The 24285-nt window shown below is 41.5% G+C and overlaps 1 protein-coding gene across 1 annotated transcript in view; it reads left to right on the top strand.

Annotated features, from left to right (window-relative positions):
* ccdc102a (coiled-coil domain containing 102A) overlaps positions 1–18817 on the top strand; it is a 51477-nt gene extending 32660 nt beyond the window's left edge. The window contains exons 7-9 of the mRNA XM_078254402.1: positions 4767–4937; positions 5364–5467; positions 16268–18817. Of these exons, the coding sequence (XP_078110528.1) occupies positions 4767–4937; positions 5364–5467; positions 16268–16400 (408 nt within the window). The 3' untranslated portion in view covers positions 16401–18817. The remainder of the gene's footprint in view (positions 1–4766; positions 4938–5363; positions 5468–16267) is intronic.
* Positions 18818–24285: the final 5468 nt, after the last annotated feature.

Below are 24285 nucleotides of genomic sequence, written 5' to 3'. Positions count from 1 at the left end.
GTGTGTGTGTGTGTGTGTGTGTAAGACAGACATCACTGTCTAAATAATGCTAAATTCGGTATGGCAGAGGGGGAAGGGAAAATTATAGAGATTGTGTGTGTGTGTGTGTGTGTGTTCGTGAAATAAACGTGTTCACCATAGTTTAAATGAGCTGCAGTTATGCACATCAGTTATTTCCACATCCAACCCTGTTTTTTTCTTTTATGTTTTCTCACATTAAATGATCTTTTTGTCTATTTCTGGACATAAGCCTGTTTGTGTTTGTGTGTGTGTGTGTGTGTGTGTGTGTGTGTGTGTGTGTGTGTGTGTGTGTGTGTGTGTGTGTGTGTGTGTGTGTGGTGGGCGCGCGCGCGTGTGTCTTTGTTTTAGTGGAACAGATGTAGCAGCAGACTTCAGGGTCTCTCCAGTCAAGGAGAAACATTTAACAGGCAGTGTAGCATAACACACACACACACACGCACACACGTACGTACGTACAGTAACACACAAACACATAATTGTGCTTTTGTGTAAGAGCATGTAGACACATATATTAAAACACACATGCATCAGAAACTTAAAGGAGCAAGCCTTCACACACAAACATATTTACAGAGGCAAACAGACACATATTCATGCTCATAGATCATTCAGTAATCCCTCATCTTTAATAGAGTCAGGGACTCCCAGTCTGTCGGCCTCCTCCCATTCATCCATCAACCCCGCCCCCCTTCCTCCCCTGTTCTATCAGACATTTATTACATCGTCTTGAAATGATAAACCTGCAGGGAAAAGTCAGGTTTCTGGCCTGTATGGCTGCTTTGAGGCTGCTTCATTTTATTTCATCTGAACTTTTGTCTGACAGACTACAGGCCAGGGACAGCAGCCAGCTATTCCTAGTTCAGATATCTGTATGATATGTAGTATAAACAGTGCTATAATAGTTTGGAAATTTTTTTTTAAGTGGGTTTCTTTTTCACGTGTTTTTAAGTAACCAGTCCAATGATGATTATTACTTTAATCATTTCAGTCCAGGGATATGTGATAGATGGAGACTTGTATATATTAATATGTGTATTTTCCTAAAATGACGAATGATGGTGGGTGATATTCTGAATACCTGTTTTAGCACCAAATGTGTATTATTAACTCACCACTGAAAATAGTTCCCAATAGATGCACTCCTGTTTGAGTAATGTTTCATAAAAATTACACTGACCAGCTGTTTTAGGAAATACTGAGCCTTTAAAAAAAAGAAATAACAACGCAGAAAGTATAAATAGGCAGCAGGCCAGGGCCCTACGGAATCGGAGAATACACAGTATTCTCAGCAGATTTCCCACAGATTTTTCGCAGATTAAAAAAAATAAATAAATCCAACAGAATGTTAACACATCTCCACCCGAACAAGAATAACAGTCCGCTAAAATTGGCAGATTTTCATTCTGGATCACCGCTGAAAACTGTAAAAAAAAAAAAAAAAAAAAAAAGATTCTGTTTGGCCTTATAGGCAGACACATTGTTGGGGTTTGTATATATTTTTATGGGGTTGTTTTTTGGCTATAAGAGAAATATAGAATAATGCCAGACTTATCCTTTCATGCATAGCTCATATTTCTCCATTGAACCGTTTGCCAAAGCATAGAATGTTGTGTTAGACATGGCACAATTGGTGATCTCATGAATTTCTTTCTCCGCGGCTGCGCCGTGTCTCTCTTCTTTGTTTTTATCCTTACCTTTTTTGTCCTATAAAATACCACCCCTCCAATAACTAGCTTCCCCCCACACTTCCTCATCTCTATCCTCATCCCTTCATCCCTGTCTCTTTCTCAAGGACCCACCCCCTCCTTTTAATTATTCCCTTCTGCATTACCGTGCCGTTCTCTTTGTTTGATCTGGCTCTGGGGTTACACTGTATTTGTGTTGCATTCAGGCATTTTGCCTTAATCATCTGGTAGATTGGTAGATTCACTGAGGGGGGAAGGGTGTCTGAATGCCACGTCTTAAGGAGTTTATAATTTGAACAGATAAAGCACCCATTCCTCTTCTAATCAGATACACTCTGTACATGTAACGCTCTGTGAGAATAAATGAGCCAAAACCCAAAAGGTCGAAGCTAATTATGCGTTGATAGCTGAAGGAATCAAATATTTAATACACAATAAAGATACAAGGCTGGATCAAATACAGATATAAATAAATAAGTAGAGGGCATTTCCCACTCCTTGATCCGGGTCTTTTTATTGTTCCTGTAGATATCTCATTTCTCTCTATCGTATTGTCGTATAAATGCAGGAAAGCTTTCTTGGAAGCCGCTCTGTCTGGGGAGCCATTAGGTGTGGGGCAGCAGAGAGAGAGGCTGAATCAACGCCATCAAAGTACATGAAAGTGCAGTGAGTGACAATGGTGCATTATTGATGAGTCCATTAGCTCCAAGTGCAGACTTTCCTTGGCTAATCCTAATGCAAACCTGTGGTGGAGAGCTTTCTGTTGGCACAAACCTGACCACAACCACAAGTACCTAAAGTTACAGCTTGATAAATAGATTTAAAAAAACAAAACAACGATTTGTAACGGCCTGGAACACAACCAAATGTTAGCATGCAGACATGTCCATTTAGAGGCCATCACATTGGTCTTTCAGAAAGCAGGGATAGAGAGAGCCATTCCTACATACACTCTCTGTCCTTTACAACACCACACCTTGGTTGTAATAAGGAAAATCTGACTTTGCTAAAGTGAATCTTTCGGGCCCTATTTTAACAATCTAAGCGCACGGCGTGAAGCGCCTGGCACAGGTGCGTGTAGGGCGTTGTACGAATCCACTTTTGCTAGTTTAACGGTGGAAAAAAGGGTCCGTGCGTGGGCGCATGGTTCAAAAGGGTTGTACTTAGTGTCTTCATTAATTCATAGGTGTGTTTTTGGCGCAACATGCAATAAACCAATCAGAGTGTCATCTCCCGTTGCCTTTAAAAGCCATAAGTGTTTGGATCTTGGCACATTGCTATTATGAGGGTGGATTTGCACCGTAATATTTTTCTTTGTAATCTTTTGCATGTTTGTGTGTGTGTGTGTGTGTGTGTGTGTGTAACAAGCATAGTGTGCACTCACTGTGCACGTGCCTAGGCGCATTTTAGTAATGCACTGTTAAAATAACTGCATCATTGACTTTAGACCAGGTTTTGTTGGTCAATGGCGCGAACACTTCCCGCTGCCTCAAGATAGCAATACGCCAAGAATACACCTGAACACACCTCCCTGTAAGACCAGCACGCCCATGGGCACAAAGATGGGCGCAGGTGCGTCGGTCTTAAACTAGCAAAGACACTTGCGTCGGGGGTTTGCGCTGCACCGGGTGCAAGATAGGGCCCGACATCTCATAGTGCTTCCTTCCTCGCTGACTCAATAGTTTCATTTCTATTAGATATGTGACATAGTATAGTATATAGAGATGGTCCGATACCATTTTTTGCTTCCCGATACCGATTCCGATACCTGAACTTGCGTATCGGCCGATACCGAGTACCGATCCGATACCAGTGTGTCATATATTTTATTATGTTTTAACAACTGTATACTACTATCTCTGTATGGATGTGATATGATTTCTATCTTTGTTGTCGGTCTGGCTCAGGTTAAACTCTTTGTGAAACATGAACAAACAATGAACGGCCCAGAACTTCTTCTTTTATTCTCCAGTTTGACAGTCCGTTATAACGGAAAAAGAACATAAATAAACTACTTAACGTAGATTTTCTTTAGGGCTTTATTACGTTTATTACGATCGGTCCATTAACTCCAGTACTTCCCGATACTGATACCAGCATTTTAGGCAGTATCGGAGCCGATACCGATACACGGAACATCTCTAATAGTATAGTCATAAACCACAGTGCAAGAGTTCAACCACGCTTTGTGTGTGAAGGTGTGTCAGATAGAAACCGAAGAATTATTGCCTCATGTCATTCTCACAAATTTGTGTGCGTGTGTTCAGCCCAGACTCTGACCCATCTCAGAACTCAGCTGAAACTCCAGTTCTTTCTGCATTTCTGTTCGGTTTCTCTGCTTTTTTACAGATCTCTGTATGTTTATGAAGCGTAATTCATGAAGAAGGCATGCAAATTATTCGCTCAAGTTGAATCATTTTCAACTCTCCATTGACTCTGTATACAGTCATGCCGCCTCTAAAATTCACTATGCATTCAGGTTGGCCCATTACCCATACTCCTTAATAATTAGTCTGGCTATCACCAGACCAAGCTCAATCTTTTAAGATTGAACATTAGTCTGGGGAGTCTGCTCCGTATTTTCTACTGCACAAGAGGCGTGATCAACGGGCATAGTTCAAATGACACTGTACGCAATTGGATAGTCCTTCAACCAATCAAACCAACGATTCGGGTGCGACAGCGGCATCAACGGGTTGCTGTGCTTTAGTGGCCGGCTTGTTGAATGTAAACAAAAAGCTGCTTGTTCGCTTCTCTATTGTCATTGTGTTAAACCCGCCAATACCATGCCAGGTGGATAAGCCAATTTGTGATTGGGCTGGACAGGCAGCTTGCAGATAGTGAGGAGATGTTTGCTGTATGTGACAAAAAATGTTGTAGCCTAAAAAACGCGTGACATCGCTTAGAGCACCTTTAAACTACTAACTGTTTGAAGAACCGATTATTCGTCTAATCATTTTCGATCGCAAATGGGACAGAAGAGCTAGCTATCCAGAATCAGCTCTGCTTTGGAAACATTCGTCTCTAAGCCTGTCTGCTGTGTCGTCTCTGTCCTTTTAGGAGCTGGCCGACCTCCGCCATGTCCACGCTAAGCTGAAGAAGCAGTACCAGGAGAAGACGGCCGAACTGGTCCACGCCAACAGGAGGGTGGAGAGCCACGAGGCCGAAGTCAAAAAGCTGCGACTGAGGGTGGAGGAGCTGAAGAAAGAGTTAGGCCAGGCAGAGGATGAGGTAGGAACATGGCTGTGCATGGATTTGTGTATGTATCGTTCAAAAGAGACCGTCATTGCTCTTGCTTCTGACTACTACACCAATCCAAAACTCTGACACTCATTTCAAACAGTTAGACAACCAAACAGTTTTTTTTCTGATTCTATTAGCAAACTACTTATTCATCTGCAGTAAGGACAAACATTTATTCCTTATCGTTTTAAATGTAGTGTGATTCTACTTCCATGGAGATGACAGACATGATAAAAAATGTTGGTGTGTGTGTGTGTTACCCTTCAGACAACCCTCTCATGTAACGATCAACCCAGAAGCTGTCAACCTCAATTAAATCAATTTATAGTTTAGTGAGACTTATCAGATTGCCTTTTACAAACGTGTGTGTGTGTGTGTGTGTGTGTGTGTGTGTGTGTGTGTGTGTGTGTCCAGTTGGATGAGTCCCATAACCAGACCAGGAAGCTGCAGAGGTCTCTGGATGAGCAGGTGGAGCAGACTGAGAACCTGCAGGTACAATTGGAACACTTACAGTCAAGGTAAGACACACACACTCACTCACTCTCACTCACACACACACACACACACACACAGAGTAGCTCTCCTGAGCTGTTAATGGTGATATAAACATGCCTAAACATGCATACACACACAGTGGTGTCAATGCAGGATTTTGAACAGATTTCAGGTGGTGGGGGCAGGGCTGGTCAGGACAGTGTTCTTCACGTGAGGCTTTGCCAATTAATTTGCACATAATGTGTTGCTACTTTAAAGCACAATAATCACATTTGATGTAATTTCCTGTATTTCACCCCTACTTGACATAATCCATTGGCATGACCTTGTTCTAATAAAGGCTAAGGTACATTTGGTAACGACATGTTGCCTGGCTGCAGTGCATCTGTATAGACCCATGCAGGGTCCGCTGGTTGATAGAATTTCAAATGATCAAATGAAAAACAGTATGTGACTAACAGCGGTCATCACTCCTACTTCTAATGGAAACTGTATTGCTCCTGGTGCCAGTGACATCAGTTAGCATTAATGACCCAAACCGAATGTTATCTGCCATAGGAATATTTGCTGTCTGTTTCGCAGTTTGATCCACGTGTATGTAACGCAATGTGTTTGACTAGATTTTGTTTTATTGTATGTTGTTTTGTTGTTGTTTTTTTTCCCCATTGTGGGAGATCTCTTGGAGCGTTCTTTGTGGGAGGTCTATCTTCATGTTTGGATAATGTGCATATTTATGTGTGGTGGATATTTATGTATTGTGCTGTAAGATGTTGGTGGGTGAACATGCCGGGAGGTTTGGTTTATTGTTAGTTAAAGCATAACTCTCGCCAAAATGCAACCTAGGGTCTTTTTGTGAATGTACCCGAGTCAAACTTTCATTTAAAAGCATATTTAGGACGGAAGCGTGACTTTTAAGATTTACCGTATCTTCGTTTTTCGGTCAAATGGCCTTTTGAATGGGAGTCCTAGGGGCACTTTTATGCTAGCCTCAAAATTGCTATTTTTAAAACGCTAAGAAGGCTCAACACAACATGAAACTTTTCTCAAAGTATCACCAGGGGCTCTACACATGAACTCAAGCATTGACAACATTGTTTGTGTACCCAGAGTTTACTAAAAAGAAAGGTTTTGAGCAACGCCAGGGTTAATTTTTCCTGCTACACGGAAGACACTTTGTTTGTCTGTCTCCACCGCCGGAGCACTGAACTGCCCCGGGAGTTTCTGTAATAAATGAATGTTTCCTGCAACAAAGCAATCGCCGTGTCTCGCTTGTCTCTTTTCTTTCTCTCTCTTTCTCCGTGAAACGAAGCTGCATTCAAGTGCGGTCGGAAACGTTGAGTTCCATAAATGATCTGACCGAAAACTGTAATTGTGAAATATCAAGTCTGCTTTTGCTTTGTTGGGGGGGTTTAAGAACACAACAGGATGTCACACAAATGGGCCGATTCATTGACACCCACCCCCCTCCCAACCAGCGGCAAATCGCTGGATCGCTTTTTTTGGTCTGAATGCCCCGTACGTAGTACTAAATTATAAATCAGCCTTCAGAATGGGGGGCTGTGGCAGTTTCCCTAAGCAGCACCAGTGCAGACACGTTAATTACCCAACTCAAAAAAAAAAAAAAAAGGTTCATTTTTTTTCACCAACACTACTGGCATTCTATATCTACCAACTATTGATAACTTTGTCACTGCATCACTACTACTGCTGGTGCTTCCCATATAGAGCTCAGGGACGCCAGGGACGCCCCTCCTCTGAGAGACCTTGGGTTCCGGAAGTAAATTTCCCATTCATTTCTACCATTGACGTCTGGAAAAGTCCGTACATAAAGAGTTTTAGACCATGCCTAACCAGACGGTACGTGACTCATAAGCGTACGACGTATCATTTTGAGTAAAGAAACGAACAGAAAATCCCCAAAAAGTCAAAGGTACAAGACTGTGTACATATCGTCATTTCAGAGCGAAGGAACTACTCATCCCATAAACCACCGCGCACCACTGAATAAAGGAAGCTACGTTAGTTTAGCTAATTCGGCTAACCGCTAGTTGAGACAGCATGTAATAACTTTAAAAGACCCTCAAAATAAAACCTGAAAATAACCGTTATTTTAGACTGAATCAAGCTGTCAGCTAGCAGTTAGCCGAATTAGCTGTTAGCTAAACTAACTTTAGCTTCCCGGCAGAGGCTAACGTCAGAAGCGTGGAACAGATCGTGATTTGTGCAGTGTCGTAAATCCTCTTGACGGATCGTGCAGGCAGCACAGATCGATTTTATGGCTTATACTCCAATTTGTCAATGGAGAAATTGCATTGTATTTTTACTTACGGAACCCACTGTGGGCGGGACTGTTGAGCTCTATACACGGTCAATTATAACATTTTGGCTTCCCGACCAGCTCACATCCAAAATATTTCTTCTGTATTGAACCGTGAAAACGCAGATCTTTTTCACTTTTGTTATTAAAATCCAAAAAGACATTGGAATATCTTAGATAAAGGCTTATGCCAAAATATATTTTTTGTTCTCTACGACTGGTGCCATGTTTAGCAACAGCACTCCCACTCCCAAACACGCCTCGACAACCATGAAGGCACTCACTTGTTCAGTTCAGGTTTGTGTGTGCATGTGTGCGCGTATTTGTGTGTGAGATGTGAAGCTGACAGCCTACTTGTAGCTCACTGTGAGCCTCAGCACTCACTCCTCTTACTATTTACAGATTAGCGTTTTCTGATTTGTGTGTGTATGTGTGTCTGTCTGTCTTTCAGTTTAGCTCTCACACTCTCTGAGCTTTGCGCAGTCCTCAGCTCCTCGCTCTCTGCCTCTCCCTCTGCATTCGCTCCATGTTATCCACGTCGTTGCTCTGCCACCCAACAGCCAATCGCAGAGCTCCCAGTCGTAGGTTACCCTAGTAACAGAGAGCTCTCTTGTTGCTCTGCTCTGTGGAGGAGTGACAGGCGGATCGGCATGGTAACGGCTTCCGAGACTGACACAAATCTGTGGGTTCTTGTAGAGGGTGTAGCTTAAGCTTTTCTTCATTCTGGATTTGTTTCATTCAGTTTCTCAGAGACTGCTTGACTAGGGTGTGTGTGTGTGTGTGTGTGTGTGTGTGTCTGTCTGTCTGTTTTATTCTGCTGAATAGTAGAATAGTAGTAGTAGTAGTTTAAAGTAGTCATTTAAAGCTCATGCTTCATGTTGATGGATGGCTCTGTTCTGACTATATCACTTGGCAGGGCTGCGCGATCATGCGAAATCACAATCTTTTAACACGATTACTCTGACTTTTGGAAAGATGTCGCATTTATTGAAACAGTTAAACAAATCAACAGTGAAAATACCTTGAACTGTGACATTTCCCTTAATACTTTTCCTGTTTACTTTTAGAATTCCCCTTTCAGAACACAAGACAAAATAAGACTTTACTTTCACAGTGTAACGTGCAAAAAGAAAATTCACTTGATTGCATTGTTTTTGAGATCATTAAGCACCGAAATCGTGATGAATTGCTGCCCTATCACTTGGTCCTGCAGGCCTGCTTTATGCCATGTGCCACTGACACGTTAGCATACAGTGTGTGCGACAGTCTGTACCGTATGTGTGTGTCATTTAGTTTTGTCATCCACTGTTTGTGTGTGTGCGTGCATGCGTGTGTGTGTGTGTGTGTGTGTGTGTGTGTGCGTGCGTGCGTGCACACGTGCATGTTGTAGTCAGTATGTATAATGTAATAGTGCACACCATGATAGTAAAATCTATGGTAACACTTTACTTGAAGGTATCTACATAAGAGTGACATGACACTGTCATGAACACATGACACTGTCATGACACAGTCATGACACATGCACCCTAACCATAACTTGTCATGACAAAAACCGGACAGGACACTTACTAAAAGAAGCGTTATGTCATAAACGTGTATGACTTGTTTATAATGTTTATGACACGTTCAGAACAGTGTCATATCACTCTCGATACCTTCACGTAAAGTGTAACCAAATCTATTCTGCTTCTTTATTGTTTATATATGCGCTGTGTTTTCTGTTTTTGGTGAAGCATAACAAAATCAGAAGGGTTTAAAATGGTGTTAAGATGTTTGAAATATGAACTGATAAGTATTGGCACAATAAATTATAAATACAATACAATAAAATCCTTAATTCCACCATTTCAATCCTGCTGTGACTGAGCCAAAGGGCAACGCAGCTGTCTGCTGGGGGTTGCCAAAGCTGCTCAGCACTAAAACTACACGCGCACACACACACACACACACACACACACACACACACACACACACATACACACATACACGCACACAAGCACAGCCTTTCTATCTACGGTTGCTCATGTTTCTGTCTGTGGAACATGATCTGGCCACGTTTTTGTTTTTGCGAAAGCCATCGATTCTCCTCATTGCTCATTGAAAGAGTGACCACAACACAGCTTGAAACAAATGGATGGCAGGCTGCAACCCCCTCCTGACTCTCTCTCTCTCTCTCTCTCTCTCTCTCTCTCTCTCTCTCTCTCTCTCTCTCTCTCTCTCTCTCTCTCGCTCTCTCTCTCTCTCCTCTCTCTCTCTCTCTCTCTCTGTCTCTGCCTCTCTCTCTCTCTCTCTCTCTCTAACTCTGCCTCTCTCTCTCTCTCTCTCTCTCTCTCTCTCTCTCTCTCTCTCTCTCTCCTCTCTCTCTCTCTCTCTCTCTCTCTCTCTCTAACTCTCTCTCTCTCGCTCTCTCTCTCTCGCTCTCTGTCTCTCTCTCTCTCGCTCTCTCTCTGTGTCTCTGTCTCTCTCTCTCTCGCTCTCTCTCTCTCTCTTTCTCTCTCTCTCTCTCTCTCCTCCCATCTTTCTCTGTAGATTGATTGATGAACAGTCATTCATGTCTAAATGACTGTTTGTTGGCTCAGTAGAAAAGCGTTTTGTGGCTGAGCTTAGGGCTGCACGATATGACCTAAAATAAAAATCACGATTAATTGCACATTTTACCTCCATAACGATAAATGAACGATAATTGAATTTTTTTGTGATTCGACGACGGACACTGCGTTTTGACATTTTTTTTTTTCTGTATAAAGTTTTTTAAAAAAAACGTCTTTTGCATGATAAAAATAGGCTATACAATCTATTTCTTAACCGCTAATTAACTTGTTAGTCCTAACTTTGAACCAGCAAGTTGCGTTTGAAGCGCCTCTTTATTTCTGCTTGTGGAGAGCTACGTGACGCATGAAACCGGGGACCTGCGAGTTAAATCGGCCGTCCGAGAGTAAACCAGGCAGACACACAGCTGACAACCCTTTCATAGGCGCGGGAAGTGGGGGGCGAAGCTTTAAAACTGCGATGGCAATAAAAATGATAGCTTATAAATATCTCTGGTTGTTGTTTCTGTTCCACGGCATGTTGTATGTCATGCTTGGGGTGTGGGATGAAGAGAGGGATCATTTTAGTAATTTTACAATTATTTAATTTATCTTCAGTGTGTATTGGCCAATCAGGATTTAGCAGACAGTGGCGACGTGAATTTTTCGAGGCAGTGGATTTAATGAATTTGGAAATGGAACGCAGATTCGATCGAGCTGCAAAGAGGGAGAAAGTGCTGCTGGATTCTGCTAATGGCCTTGTTTCAGATGCTGACTTGAGTAACCTTCAGCTTCCGCGGATGGACATTGCATCCCTAGGCCTGCAACTGAGGTGATGCTGGGTGACCTCACCAAACAACAAGCATTCCACTCAGTCAAAGAACTTGCACGCTTTGTATCAGCTCCAGTACACAAACAAGAGGGCTCTTCACCGAGGTGGAAAAGCTGATCCACTTGTGCCTCCGTTTACCAGCGTCTACTGCGGACTCCGAAAGGTCTTTCTCAGCTCTTCGCCGCCTGAAAACCTGGCTCAGAGTAGACTTTCACACATGGCGTTGCTTCACGTCAGCATAGTCATTTTGGATGAATCTGGATATTCAGGGTCTCATGGCAGAGTTTATCAGCCGAACTCCAGAGCGCAAATCTACGTTTGGTGTACCGAAATCATTGTAAGGTAGAGACACGGTGTCTTACATCTCTGCGTCTTTTTCCTGCCGCTGTGCAGGCCCAGATGGTAGACTATATTTAGCCTAGTATGATTGGGATTTATGTATGGCTATTATAAAGAAACAAATAGTTTGTAATTTTTTTTAGAATTTGTCACATACTGTCGGAAAAGAAAGGTTTTGTTACTTTGTGGCACTTAGGCCTTTTTTTGGCCGTTATGCGGTTTATGAACACTTAATCTACTTGTGGTTGTTTGAAAGTGCCCATATTTTGAAAAAAACACTTTTTCTGGGATTTGGGGTGTTATTTTGTGTCTCTGGTGCTTCCACACGTATACAAACTTGGAAAAAAAAAAAAACATCCATGCTGTTTTGAGTGAGATATGGGTTACTGAATGCGTCCTGCCTTCAGTCTCCGGGTGAGCCTGTCAAAATCTGCACGGCTTTCTACGTCAGTAGCCGAGACGAGGTGGCTAACCGCTAGCATGCTACCTAAAACACACAAGTTTACCATAATCTACAAAATAACTACCTACATGTCCCTGTTCTGCAAGTATTCCACGCTAAGTTGGAAGTGCGCCCTCGTTTAGAAGAAGTCTCCCGGCTAATCCTGCCTTGTATTGTAACTGACTGACATGATGGTAACAACAACAACAAAGATGGTAAAAAAAATCAGAGGTCTCACTCTGTAGCTAAAACAGAGACCTGAACACAGGGTGAAAAGAGGAGCTGCAGCAAAGTGCAGTACAACAAAAATATGGTGTTTTGTGAAAATTAAACCATGTAAACCTATTCTGGTACAACCTCAAAATACAATTATGAACCTGAAAATGAGCATAATATGTCTGATTTAAAAAAAACATACATTGTCATCTAGAAAACCGATCCTAGTGCATCAAGCTCCTTGTTTTAACAGACATTTTGATTATGCATGTAGTGCTAGTAATATATAATTTACATTGTTTGCACTATATAAATAACTTTTTAGTTTATATGCACGCATTCACACAGATATTTAGATAGGCCTACTTTTTTCATCGCTGGTTTTCGGAGTTTGCTGTGCAGTAGGCCCTATGTTAGGATATAGTTTGTACGCACCGTCAGCTCAGCTGCACTTCATGGAGGGGAGGGGCGAGTGAGCTTTTAAAAGGAGACCGAGGTAGAGTGGTCTGCGGAATACAGAGCCTGTGTAACATAGTATCTTTAGACTCTACATGGACCGTGGACATTTAACTCACTTTTCCTGGCTAAAGTCCACTACCACGGCCCCTGAAAGGGCCGTCATCTGGCGGTGCCTATAGCTGGCTCACAGTCACCTATTGGCAGCTAAACAACTGCCGCTGGTAGACGGCGTTCCCGGAACTCTGTAGCGGCTAAATACAACCAGCAACTGCTGCTCAGATTTTATCGTTCTGTGGCACTATAGACTGTAGAAATTCCACCCATCCCCCCCAGAAAAATCGCACCCTCCTCTTTGTAAGTAAAGCTTAAAATAGCTTAAATTGCATCTTTACAGTGCGTTCAGACAGTCTTGGATCAGTGAAGACACCAACTGAAATGCAGAAGAGGATTTAAATTGCCTTTCGGAGAGCTGAAAATTTGATGCCTTCAACCATCCAACCGTCCTGACAACTCGTGTGTTCAGGGAAAACGAGGACAGCAAGACAAAAAAATCTATCTTCAGGGTCTGTTTTATAATAGGCCTAGCTTGCATATTTGAAATAAGAAATCAATAGTCATTGCCTTTTTAATCAATTGGAAATGCATACAGCTCAGGGTGAAATGAAATCTTTTTTTTTTCATTTTGTGGCTCTTTGAAATCAACTCTGGCATGTAGATCACATATTCCCTTGTATTTTCATTTGTCTCAGCATGAATAAACCCAAAGATATAAAATATACCAGTTACTTGATGTCAGGGTTTTTTTCTGGCTCAGAATGGGTCTTTTGCATATTAAGTGGACGATGTGGGGGGTCCTCCCCCAGGAAATGTTGAGCATCAAACACTTCATTTCCTACATTCTGATACATTTTTATGCACCAATCTATGGTGGAAACATGTTCATGTGAAGGATAACACATACGATCAGGAAGCAGGTGACAGTTCAGAATATAAAAATATAATGGAATATAATGCAGTAAGGGTGCTTTCACATCAGGGACCTGGGCCTGGATCCGAGTACACTTGAAAAGATGGTCTCGACTACAGTTTTTGCGTACTCCTGTACAGTTGCATCAGGTGTGGAAACCAACTGTAGCAAAAACCAAGGTTGTTCTATATTCCTTGCCAAAAACACAGAAGTGAACTACTATATAACACGACTACGAGGAGATTTTAACCAATTATGAAACTGTCTTAATTTAATACTGATGCCTCTTCATCAGACAGCAGCGCAGGGTCGCCGTAGAGTCCGGTACAGCCTGACTCTGGGCGGTAAAAGTGAGATCCAATTAGCGCTATTTTTTTATTTATCAATTTTATTTGTTAGGGACCATGTACAATTTTTACAATGTTTTTTTTTTAACATGAATGTTGCTATTTGATGCACTGTACCAGAGTTAGCCTAAGGCTAATTTACATCTGCAGTCCCTAGGCAGGGCATGCTAGCTTTACAGCTTCACAGCAGTGTGTTCAGGTCCATTCAAAACAATTTAACTTAGCTGGCTTATCAGTGCCAGCCACATTTGTAAAATATAGCAGCTGTGGATGAGAGGGGAGTTGACAGCTGGAAGTAAAGATGTTTTGGTGCTGGGGATTTTTCTTTGGCGCTGGCTAAAACCTCTTTAGGGGGTGCCACGATGCAGGAAAACCCTTGACATTCGTTTTAGTCAGTTGTTATGGTGTATTCTCCATGTATTTTAATGCTTACTTCTAATGCTGAACAGGATTCAGTACTGATCCTTGTACCCATCTACCCCTCGATTTGTACCAGTCCTTTGACTGTTCAATCAATTTACCTTATAATGAGATACAGTATTTAGCACAGAAGCTATCAGTTTGGAAAGCCTGTCATAACTCTGTTGGCTGAATTGATTTTTAGGTACTTTTAGGTATATTTTGTATAGCTGTTTTTAAGCCATGCTAGCAGTGGGCCTCTAGGGATGACAGTGCAGGTTGGTTGTTGAAAATGTCAGCAAATAGTTGAAGGTTCCCATGACATTTACAAACTATGCATGGCCCCCAGAGGCAGAATTCTAATGACTTTTAATCTGGTGGCATCATCTGGTCCAAGACTTTAGTTTATGCTGACGTCCGCTCAATGCACCACTGTGCCTATGTACAGCCTCACAGAGCCGCTTGACACCCATCACACATTGAGGATACATTTACATTGCTACATTTTGGTTTCTTTTACTACGTTTATACCTCGCATTCACACTGCTCTGGCGTTTCAGAGCCCCTAAACCGAAGACATTAGAAAACACTTAAAGGACAATTCCGGCGCAAAATGAACCTAGGGGTTAATAACACATGTGTACCGAGTCGACCGTTCTCTGGGATATGTTTTCATGCTAATCGAATGTGTCTCTAGCTTAACCAGTTACATAGCTCAAACACGGCGTTCGTGCTTCGACTGGTCATGACTGTTTTCCAAGATAGCGCCCGCATCTGTCCATGAACGCTACTGTCTTTATAATCTATCTTTTTAATAAACTGTCTGTACACTTACAAAGTTCTCAATGCTTCGGTTTACATGTACGGACCCTCATTATGCTACCGTTGAAGCGTGGTGCTATTTTGAGCCTTGTTAGTGGTGTAGAAATAGTGATTTACCCTCTGCCCCGAAGGCTAGCATTAGTAGCTAATCACCGGTTTGGGCTAGCTTGTTTCAAGCTAGAGACACATTTGATTAGCATGAAAACATATCCCAGAGAACGGTCAACTCAGTACACATATGTTATTAACCCCTAGGTTCATTTTGCGCCGGAATTGTCCTTTAAGACCTGGTTTTGGTTTGGAATCTGTGGGGTTGTGTTGCAGTCTCAGCGCCCGCAAACGGAGCCCTTTGGCAACACCGACACTGATGCCAATGTTCCTCTGCCTGATTGGGTATTATCAGTAATGGCGTCTCGGTCTCTGAGACTGAGCTACTAACGTTAATATGGCAACTACCAGCAGCGGGTGGATTATACACGCTGCCTCCTGTTTATGCCCAGCATACGAGAATGTTGATGAGATATTTTGGTTTGGGCGTGTTAGTTTAAAAGGAGATTAGTTTTTCTACTGGAGCTGAAACATTTTGGTGATGACAAATGAGAAAAAGCACAAACACTCTACATAACGTAATCAGTGTTAACCCATCAATAAGAAAAATCTCCCAAACTTCACAAACACCATCCACAAAGAACAAGCTGTACGTCCAGTTACTCAGAGTTTCCTGATAATCAACACAAGTCCAGTCAGAGCGCTGAGGAAAGGACCGGTGCAAAACAAACACCCTATAATCATATATATGCATTTTTATTCCTGTAGCTTTATTTATGGAACTGCAATGAACTCAGGAAACTAAAGACACTTATCTGTTCTGTAATCTTTGCTGTTGTATGGTGCAATGTGTACATGTACCTCCATAACTGTCTTATTTGGCTTTCCTTTCTCTTGCTATTTTTGTGTGTGTAATATCCCCAGCACACATTTATACACATATTACATTTACACAAACACACGGCAGTGTGTCTAATGTAAAAATGATATGCAGTACTGTCATATTCTTCAGCATCGTAATGCTATTTTAACACCATTCTTCTTTATCACTCTCTCTCTCTCTCTCTCTCTCTCTCTCTCTCTCTCTCTCTCTCTCTCTCTCAGACTGCGGCGGCAGCAGCAGAGTCCTGGTCTGTTTGGGAAAATGCGATCAGCTCGATTCAGTCCTGAAAACCCAGACGGTCCGACCAGCGACATGGACGAGGAGGAGGAGGAGCTGCAGCTCCAGATCCCATGACACACACACACACACACACACACACACACACACACACACACACACACACACACACTGATACAGGATATACTTTTACACAAACATATAGAAGTTGAATACTGTTGCTCTTGGGGGGGGGGGACTTTGTATCTCAAGAAATGGTCACATTTTGCTACAGGAAGCAGCCGTCAGGCCCAGCTAGTTCTTAAAGGTCCACTCCAACATTATGGGAGATATTTTACCCAGAGTCAGACCAAAAGGTCAATATCACTTTTAGCTCTGTGCATCCACGCGTCCTTGTTGGATGCAAATGTTAGGCAATTCATTGCTGCTTGCAATAATCAAATTCTCATCAAAAACAAATGAACAAAAAAAAAAAAGCAAAGCAAGCCTTGTCGAACAAAGAGACTACAAAGATGCCACAAAATTGTTTATCTGGACTTTAAACATGAAAGAGGTAATGTGACAAAGTTTCAACCAAGCAGCAATCACACACCTACGGTAATCCTCACACAGAACACACACACACACACACATTCTCATACACACTAAGACACACACATGCTTGGACATGCAGGCACACAGCAGCAGGCGTTTGACAGACATTAACAGGATGTCCGGTAGTGTAATGCTGAATGAAAGGATCTCTCTTCAACTTCCACCAAACCACTCTGGCAGAGGCCGACCCGTATCGTCCTTTCAATGTACTCATTCTTACCTCATATCATCACAAGCATTACACCTGTCCCATCTGAACTGTGCTACTGTATTCAAACAAGCCCCAAGCTCACATATACATCACCAGTATTATTTCCTCATAGCGTCTGCCGTGAACAAAATGCCTTTCACGTCCCTCTGAGCTTGCAAGTGTTGATATATCACAAGGGAATATCAGTCAGAAATGTCTTCCAAATATCGAAGTCTATGTCCCATGTATTTCAAGTTCACAACCAATGCTGGGAGCACACTACACCTTTTGCCTCATTATGGCTGCAAGGTGGAAAGTGTCCGCTCAAAGTGAGAGAAAAGCCTCAACTCAACTTCGCTTCATAGCAAATGTGCTTAATGCTGCCCTACTGGCAATCAACGTATCATTAGCAGATTTTCCGTTTTAAAAACCTGCAACCTGCCCTTGAGAGCTGTGTTCAGATTTTGGGCATGAAAGAATAATACAAAAGAGAAGCAAATCAGTCTATACATTTTTCTATACCCAAGACCTGAACCGGGCTCTTACCTTTCAGACTCGACACAGAAGAACCCGCATCGTACTGCCGAATTTGAGACCTGAACCAGAGTTTTTTTGTTATTTCCTCTCCAAAGACAAATGGGTACATGCTTGTTTTGGAAAGGCTTTTTACACACACAAAAAATAACTAACCTGAGAATGACATGGCCAGCACCACACATACATAACATCTACTAGCCAATAAGCCATAGCTTTAGTGGCAGTACACACCTGTAATGTGATCTGATGTTGCACTCTTGTCTGAAGATGACAACAGAACGTACAGTTGAATCTCTCAGTATTGATCTGCCTACCCCTGCAATGGTGTGCATTTAAAAAAGAGGGAAAGGGATGAAGTGTACATCCTTGCAGTGTTTGAGGGAAATGTAAACTAGATGGAGAAAGGAGTAAAAGGCCTGTAACTGTGGGGCACTTGTATTCTCATGTAAGTGCACTAAGCCTGATCATTATTTCAATGATGTAGTGTGTTCCCAGCATGACTGAGGCTGCGACAATAAACAAATGTAACAGTACATAGATAATATGTACGTAAAACACAAGCTTAGTAAGAGGATGTACAACACCATTGTAAAACGAAGAGATTGTGGGATGTAATGGATGGCGTTGGTAGTAAAATCTCTTCTTTTATTGTTTCTTGTGAAGGAAAATATGCACCTGTGAATGTCCACTAAAGTCCCAGTCACATCAGCATTTACAACTGCTTCATTTCCTGAGAAAGTCCTATTCATTCAGTCTGGGTGGAAACCCCTCCAAAGCAGCATTTAGACATCACTGAAACCCGGGCCAGTAAATTTTCCCGTAGGCTTAATTATCCCCGGCGCCTTTAAGACGGCCCATGTGTTCAACAGTAGGGGGAGTTTTTGGATACACTGCGTGTTAATTTATTTGTACAAAACTTGGTTGGGCTAAATCTCCCGCCTGTGAAAGAGCTCCAGTCTAGCACAGGCGGGGATAGATGCAGTTGTGAAAGCAATAAAACATTCATTTATCTTCCACCGCCGCCCACAGTCACTCTCTGCCTCGGCCTCAACTCTGACGCTGGAAGGGGACCAAGATATTTTTACCGATCAAGGATTCAGAACTATTTATGTTGTCGTTGTTATGGTTTAGTTTTTATAAATGATCTGTACCACAGTGGTTTTGTATTAGCTCCATAAATGTCAACTGTACATATAAAAGAAGCATGAGTCACTGTGTCCTTTTTTCTTCCGTACTGTATTTATTCATCACACACGTGTGTCAGGGTAATCTTCTCTTCTATTTGGAGAACACTTTGTGCCTCATTGCTTGTTGTTCTCCTCAGGGTTTCTCTAAAAACGTGCATTTTTCCTGAATAGGCTGAGTAAGTGATTTCTCACACACCAGCAGGAATTTGATGATTATGCCATGGGAATGTTGGTCATGTTCATGCTTAATCTAATCTTAATTGCAATTTAGACACTAATTGTTGCCAGGATATTTTCAGTGTATTAATTAGACATGAAAAAGAGGAGAAACTCCTGTTCTAAGAATCCGCCAAAAGAAAACCAACAACTTCTATAACGTGTGGGGGACTCACAAGAGACTAAAGAAATCAGTATGGTCAATGTTGAGGCAACAGAGGCCCAGATATTCTGACCTTTAGCCCCTAATATTGGTCTAACATCAACAAGGCTCAATCCTACGTTTCCCATAATGCAACCAATGGCATCTTGCTTAATAAATTCCAGTGTATTTCAAACTCAACATCCATAGGCTGTATGCAAGATTTCTGTTATAAATGTGTAGTCTCTGAGCCCAAGTCTGATTTGTTCAGACAACTGCTGAACCATACAGGACATCAGCTTATAACAGAAGGCCAACATGTAAAATCTACATTCTTCTAGTTATTGAAAATGTGCTTGTTTAGCATGTGATTAAAACAACCTACACTACATCAGATCAAACATGTTTTTAAAACGTTTTTTATGGTCCTCGTCTATAGGTCATACATGAATAACAATCGCATAAATACATGCTTTATGTCACACAATGCAAAACATCACACTGATCTGATTTGTTCAGACAACTGCTAAACCACACAGGACATCAGAGATGGCAAAAGTACTCACTTTCCGTACTCAAGTAGAAGTACAGATACTTGTGTTAAAAAATACTCTGGTAAAAGTAGAAGTACTGATTTAACTTATTTACTGAAGTAAAAGTAACAAACTACAGGCTTGGAAATGTACTTAAAGTATAAAAGTAAAAGTAGCTTTGCGAATGACAACCATTTTTTATGCAAAGCTACCTGGATCACACAAATGTTACTAGACTGCAAGCTGAGAAACTTCAGTGGACGTGGAAAAAAGCTCTTTATATGCCGTTGCCTACATTTTAAATGGATGTCTGCCAATAGGCCTAAAACATTACATATATGATTATTGTGACAGAGACTGGGACTCCAGGTTAATAAGATTCTGACTGAGCAAGATATGAATTCAGTTGTGATTCTGTGAGAATTCACAGATCCAGTTTCTCTTTTTTAATCTTCCCCCTACCATTGAAGGAATCCACATGTATACATGTGTGTGTGTGTGCTCAAATATGGCTCCTGGAAAGAAAATAAAGGATAAAATATGAATTACTAAACAGACATTAATTAAAAGTTCCCCATACTTTTAGAGTTACGCAGCACATTGGCCAGGAGTCATTCTTGATGCCTACTATCTCAAACATCTCTCTCAGATAAGGCCAAGGATGATTGGGAATGTCTTGCTGCTTGTTTGCCGAATCTCTGGGATCTCCATTTTCTCTTCATTTTCAATCATGTCGCCGTCCGTACTATGTGCTAACGTTACCGCCATCAAGCCGCAATGATTTGCCGTGAATGAATGCCGCCGAATCTGTCGAGTCGTCTTGTAGTGGTGCGTCAAGTGCAATGTACAGTATATTCCCATCCAATTAGATTGAATTCGGTATTGATGAGGCGAAAAATAATAACGGTAACTCCACTGAAATTGAAACTAAAGAAACGAGCCAATTTTGTAAAATGTAAGGAGTAGAAAGTACCGATATTCGTGTTAAAAATGTAAGGAGTAAAAGGCAAAATAGGCCCAAAAATAAATAGTAAAGTAAAAATATCTGAAAAAATCAACTTGAGTACAGTAACAAAGTATTTGTACTTCGTTACTTTTCGTTTTACTTTTCACAGGCTGAGGAGTTTTCCTCATGATGAGTGAACTGACCTTTATCAGTGGAGTTGCTCTTTAAGTCAAATCTGTACACTAGACCGGTAGTCCCCTTTAAAATATTTACCACCTGACCGGATCAAAAATATTTTTGGTAGAAAAAAAATAAAAAGCCTATATAAAAAAGTCTGATTTACTAAACAACAACCTTAAATGACATTTTAAATGTTTGCCCAGTGCAACAGTGTGGCTCACTGATGTGTTTTAATAGTTTTTGGACAACAATGGAGCTCTGTTGCAGAGAGGAATGAGAAATATCAGGCTTTGATACACAGACATAGACATATCACTAGACTTTTCCTTTTATGCATCCCACAGACAGAGCAACATTATCATTCATTTGGAGTGGTGTTTGTGTCCAGGTGATGAATGCCATTCACTACTCATTCTCTTTTCGCTCCGGTTTTGGTCTCCACCAACATCAGAGAAAAAATGTGTTTAACTTTAGCTGCTAAATGCTCCACTGTGTTTACCAGCTAGTCTCTTACTGTGTCTGTGAGCTGTTTGCTGCTGAGCAGGTAGTGTTGAGTGGGTTTATTCTCTAAAAAAAACCAGTTACCTGCTGCTGGAAACGAAGGTTGATAACAGAGTTTGGGGGTGAAAAACCAAAACAATGAGCTATGTGGAAAGCCGTTTGAGCATTAAATACATACCCACGATATGAAACGACAATTTCCTTTACTACTCAGCTCTATGTACAACACATTATTCTCATTGGATTTTACTTTAACATAAAAAATAATGCAGGCCTAGTAGCTGTTAAGAGAAATGTCTAACGATTTTAAATGAGTACAGATAACCTCCAATAATAGGCAGAGTGATTACTGTAGCATGAGAGTGTAAGGAAGCCAGAGAGTTAGAAAATGTGAGACAAAGGAGTTGGAGCGAGAGAGCGCTAAACTCAGACCCACTCCTGTGGTGTGTTTGGCAGTACAGATGGTGGTGTAGTGCACAGTGTCGACACAGTAATGAGATTGAACCTCAGCCTGACTCCCCACACACAGCATGAGGGAACAGCTCCCATCTCCCTGAGATCATATTCATTACTCTGTGTGTGTGTGTGTGTGTCTGAGAGAAGCCAAGACATATAATGAATGTTTTACCCTTGTGTAGGCTGGAGTCAGAAAGACTGAAATCATAGACACAACTCTGGCACTGCACCGTTGTGTGTGAGTGTGCATGCTTACTTTGCATAAAACGCACAGTTTTGTATTGACAGTTTAGACATACAAACTTGTACAAGTAGTCACTATGGTACCCTTGGGATAACAACACACACACAACAGGCCCACACACTCAGGCTGTTAGCTGTGGATGATGGTGTGTGAGTGTGTTAATGTTTAGCTTGATCCCATGAGTACATTACAGAAGATAATTCTGAAAACTGTTGGCTAAGCATGACACACTGTAATGTGCTGAGGGTGTGTGTTGTGTTCAATGTATGTGTCAGAGGTCATTGTTTCTTCTATTTATTTGTGTGTGTGTGTGTGTGTGTGTGTGTGTGTGTGTGTGTGTGTGTGTGTGTGTGTGTGTGTGTGTGTGTGAGAAGCCTGGAGCTTAGTTCATTATGTTAATTTTCTCAGTGTCTTTATTAGGCCAGGAATGGCTGACAGCAGGAAGGCAGAACATTACACTGATCCCTCTATAATTATTCCACAGCTACCACAGCATCTCCTTGTATTCATGTACAGTATTTGTGTGTGAGCCTGCATGCTTTTGTGTCACTACAAAATACAAACAGTGAAAATAATTCCTTGTGCTGTGAAAAATAATGGAATCATTTGATTTCTGCTATGATGCTATGGCATGTGTTATACACTCTGTAATGTTACTAAATATAACAATGATAACTACGACGGAATATTAAACGTTTATTAGCCCAACAGCATGTCTTTACAGCAGCATGGCCAACACCAACAACGCAAGCTAAAGTTACCCACAATCCATCAGGTGTATCTCAACTACAGATCTAATAATAGCCCAAAATACACAACAGCAAGCTTTTTCTGCCTTTCTATTTATTTAGTGCATTGAATTTGTGTCTCTTTTGTAAAAAAAATAACAATTTAAGCTTGTCTGCATATTAACAAGGCCAAAAAATGATCCTGACACACACAGGTCATTACCATCAGTCCAGGCTGTCTGTTTGCTAGCCTGTTCATATCGACCTCCTTTTGTCTGATCTTCACAGATTTGCGTACCCAAATTGAAAGGCTTATAACAGAAGGCCAACATGTAAAACCTACATTCTTCTAGTTACTGAAAATGTGCTTGTTTAGCATGTGATTAAAACAACCTACACTACATCAGATCAAACATGTTTTTAAAACGGTTTTTATGGTCCTCGTCTATAGGTCATACATGAATAACAATCGCATAAATACATGCTTTATGTCACACAATGCAAAACATCACACATACCTTCTACATCTTGTCAACACCTGTATAAGGTTTCAGACTTCTAGGCCTAACTTGATGGGAGCTAGGCAGTTTTCAGTATCTACTGTCACTGGTGTCCCCGAACCTCTCAAAAACCTCTCCAAGTGACCAAATTGTGCTAAATGCTTGTAGAAAGTCTTGCTGCCACCGTGGGTCACCCTTGGCACAAACCACAGCGACAACAGTTGATTCACAACGTGTGTTTTTAACTCACCTGGAACTGCTCTGTGAGCTATCCCCACACCTCTCCAATGCAGCTGATTGCAAACCACGCTTACCTCCACAATGATTTTTACTTACTTCTGTGACATTAGAAAAACATACTGAAGCCTTAAGACGATTTACAAAACCTTTTTATATTTATTCAAATTTGTTGGTCATCATTTTTTCTCACAAAACACATGAGTGTGACCGTGTGACTGCTGGCTTTGGAAAGAGAGACACAATTTTTAGCCCGTACGTTACTACTTCAAGTCACGACTCACGACTTGGTAGAGTTCCAGGCAAAGTCACGAGCTGGCTAGCTAAACATTGTGCCGTTGGCAGGGTTCAGGTTAGGCTACCTAACGTTAATGTTAGTTAGTGCTAGCTGATACTAGCGATTTAGTCTGCAACATATTTTGGGCTTCATTTAATAAACATAACCTGTAGTAGTACACAATCATATGTGTATTGTTTTGATTACAATGTGCGGAATTACTTTACGTTGCTTATTTATATCTATTTATTCCTATTTCTCACCGTCAATTACAGGCATCTGTACAGAATCAACAGGGGTCGCCATTGTTGTTTATGTGTGTGTGACGTCAAAAACTGTAGCTAACTGAGAGTACAACGATCTGGTACGAGTTCACGGGTAGTAAGTTACGGGTTTGGCTGCCATTCCAGGGCACTTTCATGGGTAGAAGGTTGTGAAACACGGGTTACAGGTTGCCTGGAATGCAGCATCAGTTAGCTACAGTTTTTGACGTCACACACACATAAACAACAATGGCGACCCCTGTTGATGTTG

This window comes from Sander vitreus, chromosome 1 (genome assembly GCF_031162955.1).
Source record: "Sander vitreus isolate 19-12246 chromosome 1, sanVit1, whole genome shotgun sequence".
NCBI lineage: Eukaryota > Metazoa > Chordata > Actinopteri > Perciformes > Percidae > Sander > Sander vitreus.
This window is presented reverse-complemented; position numbering and strand designations above follow the sequence as displayed.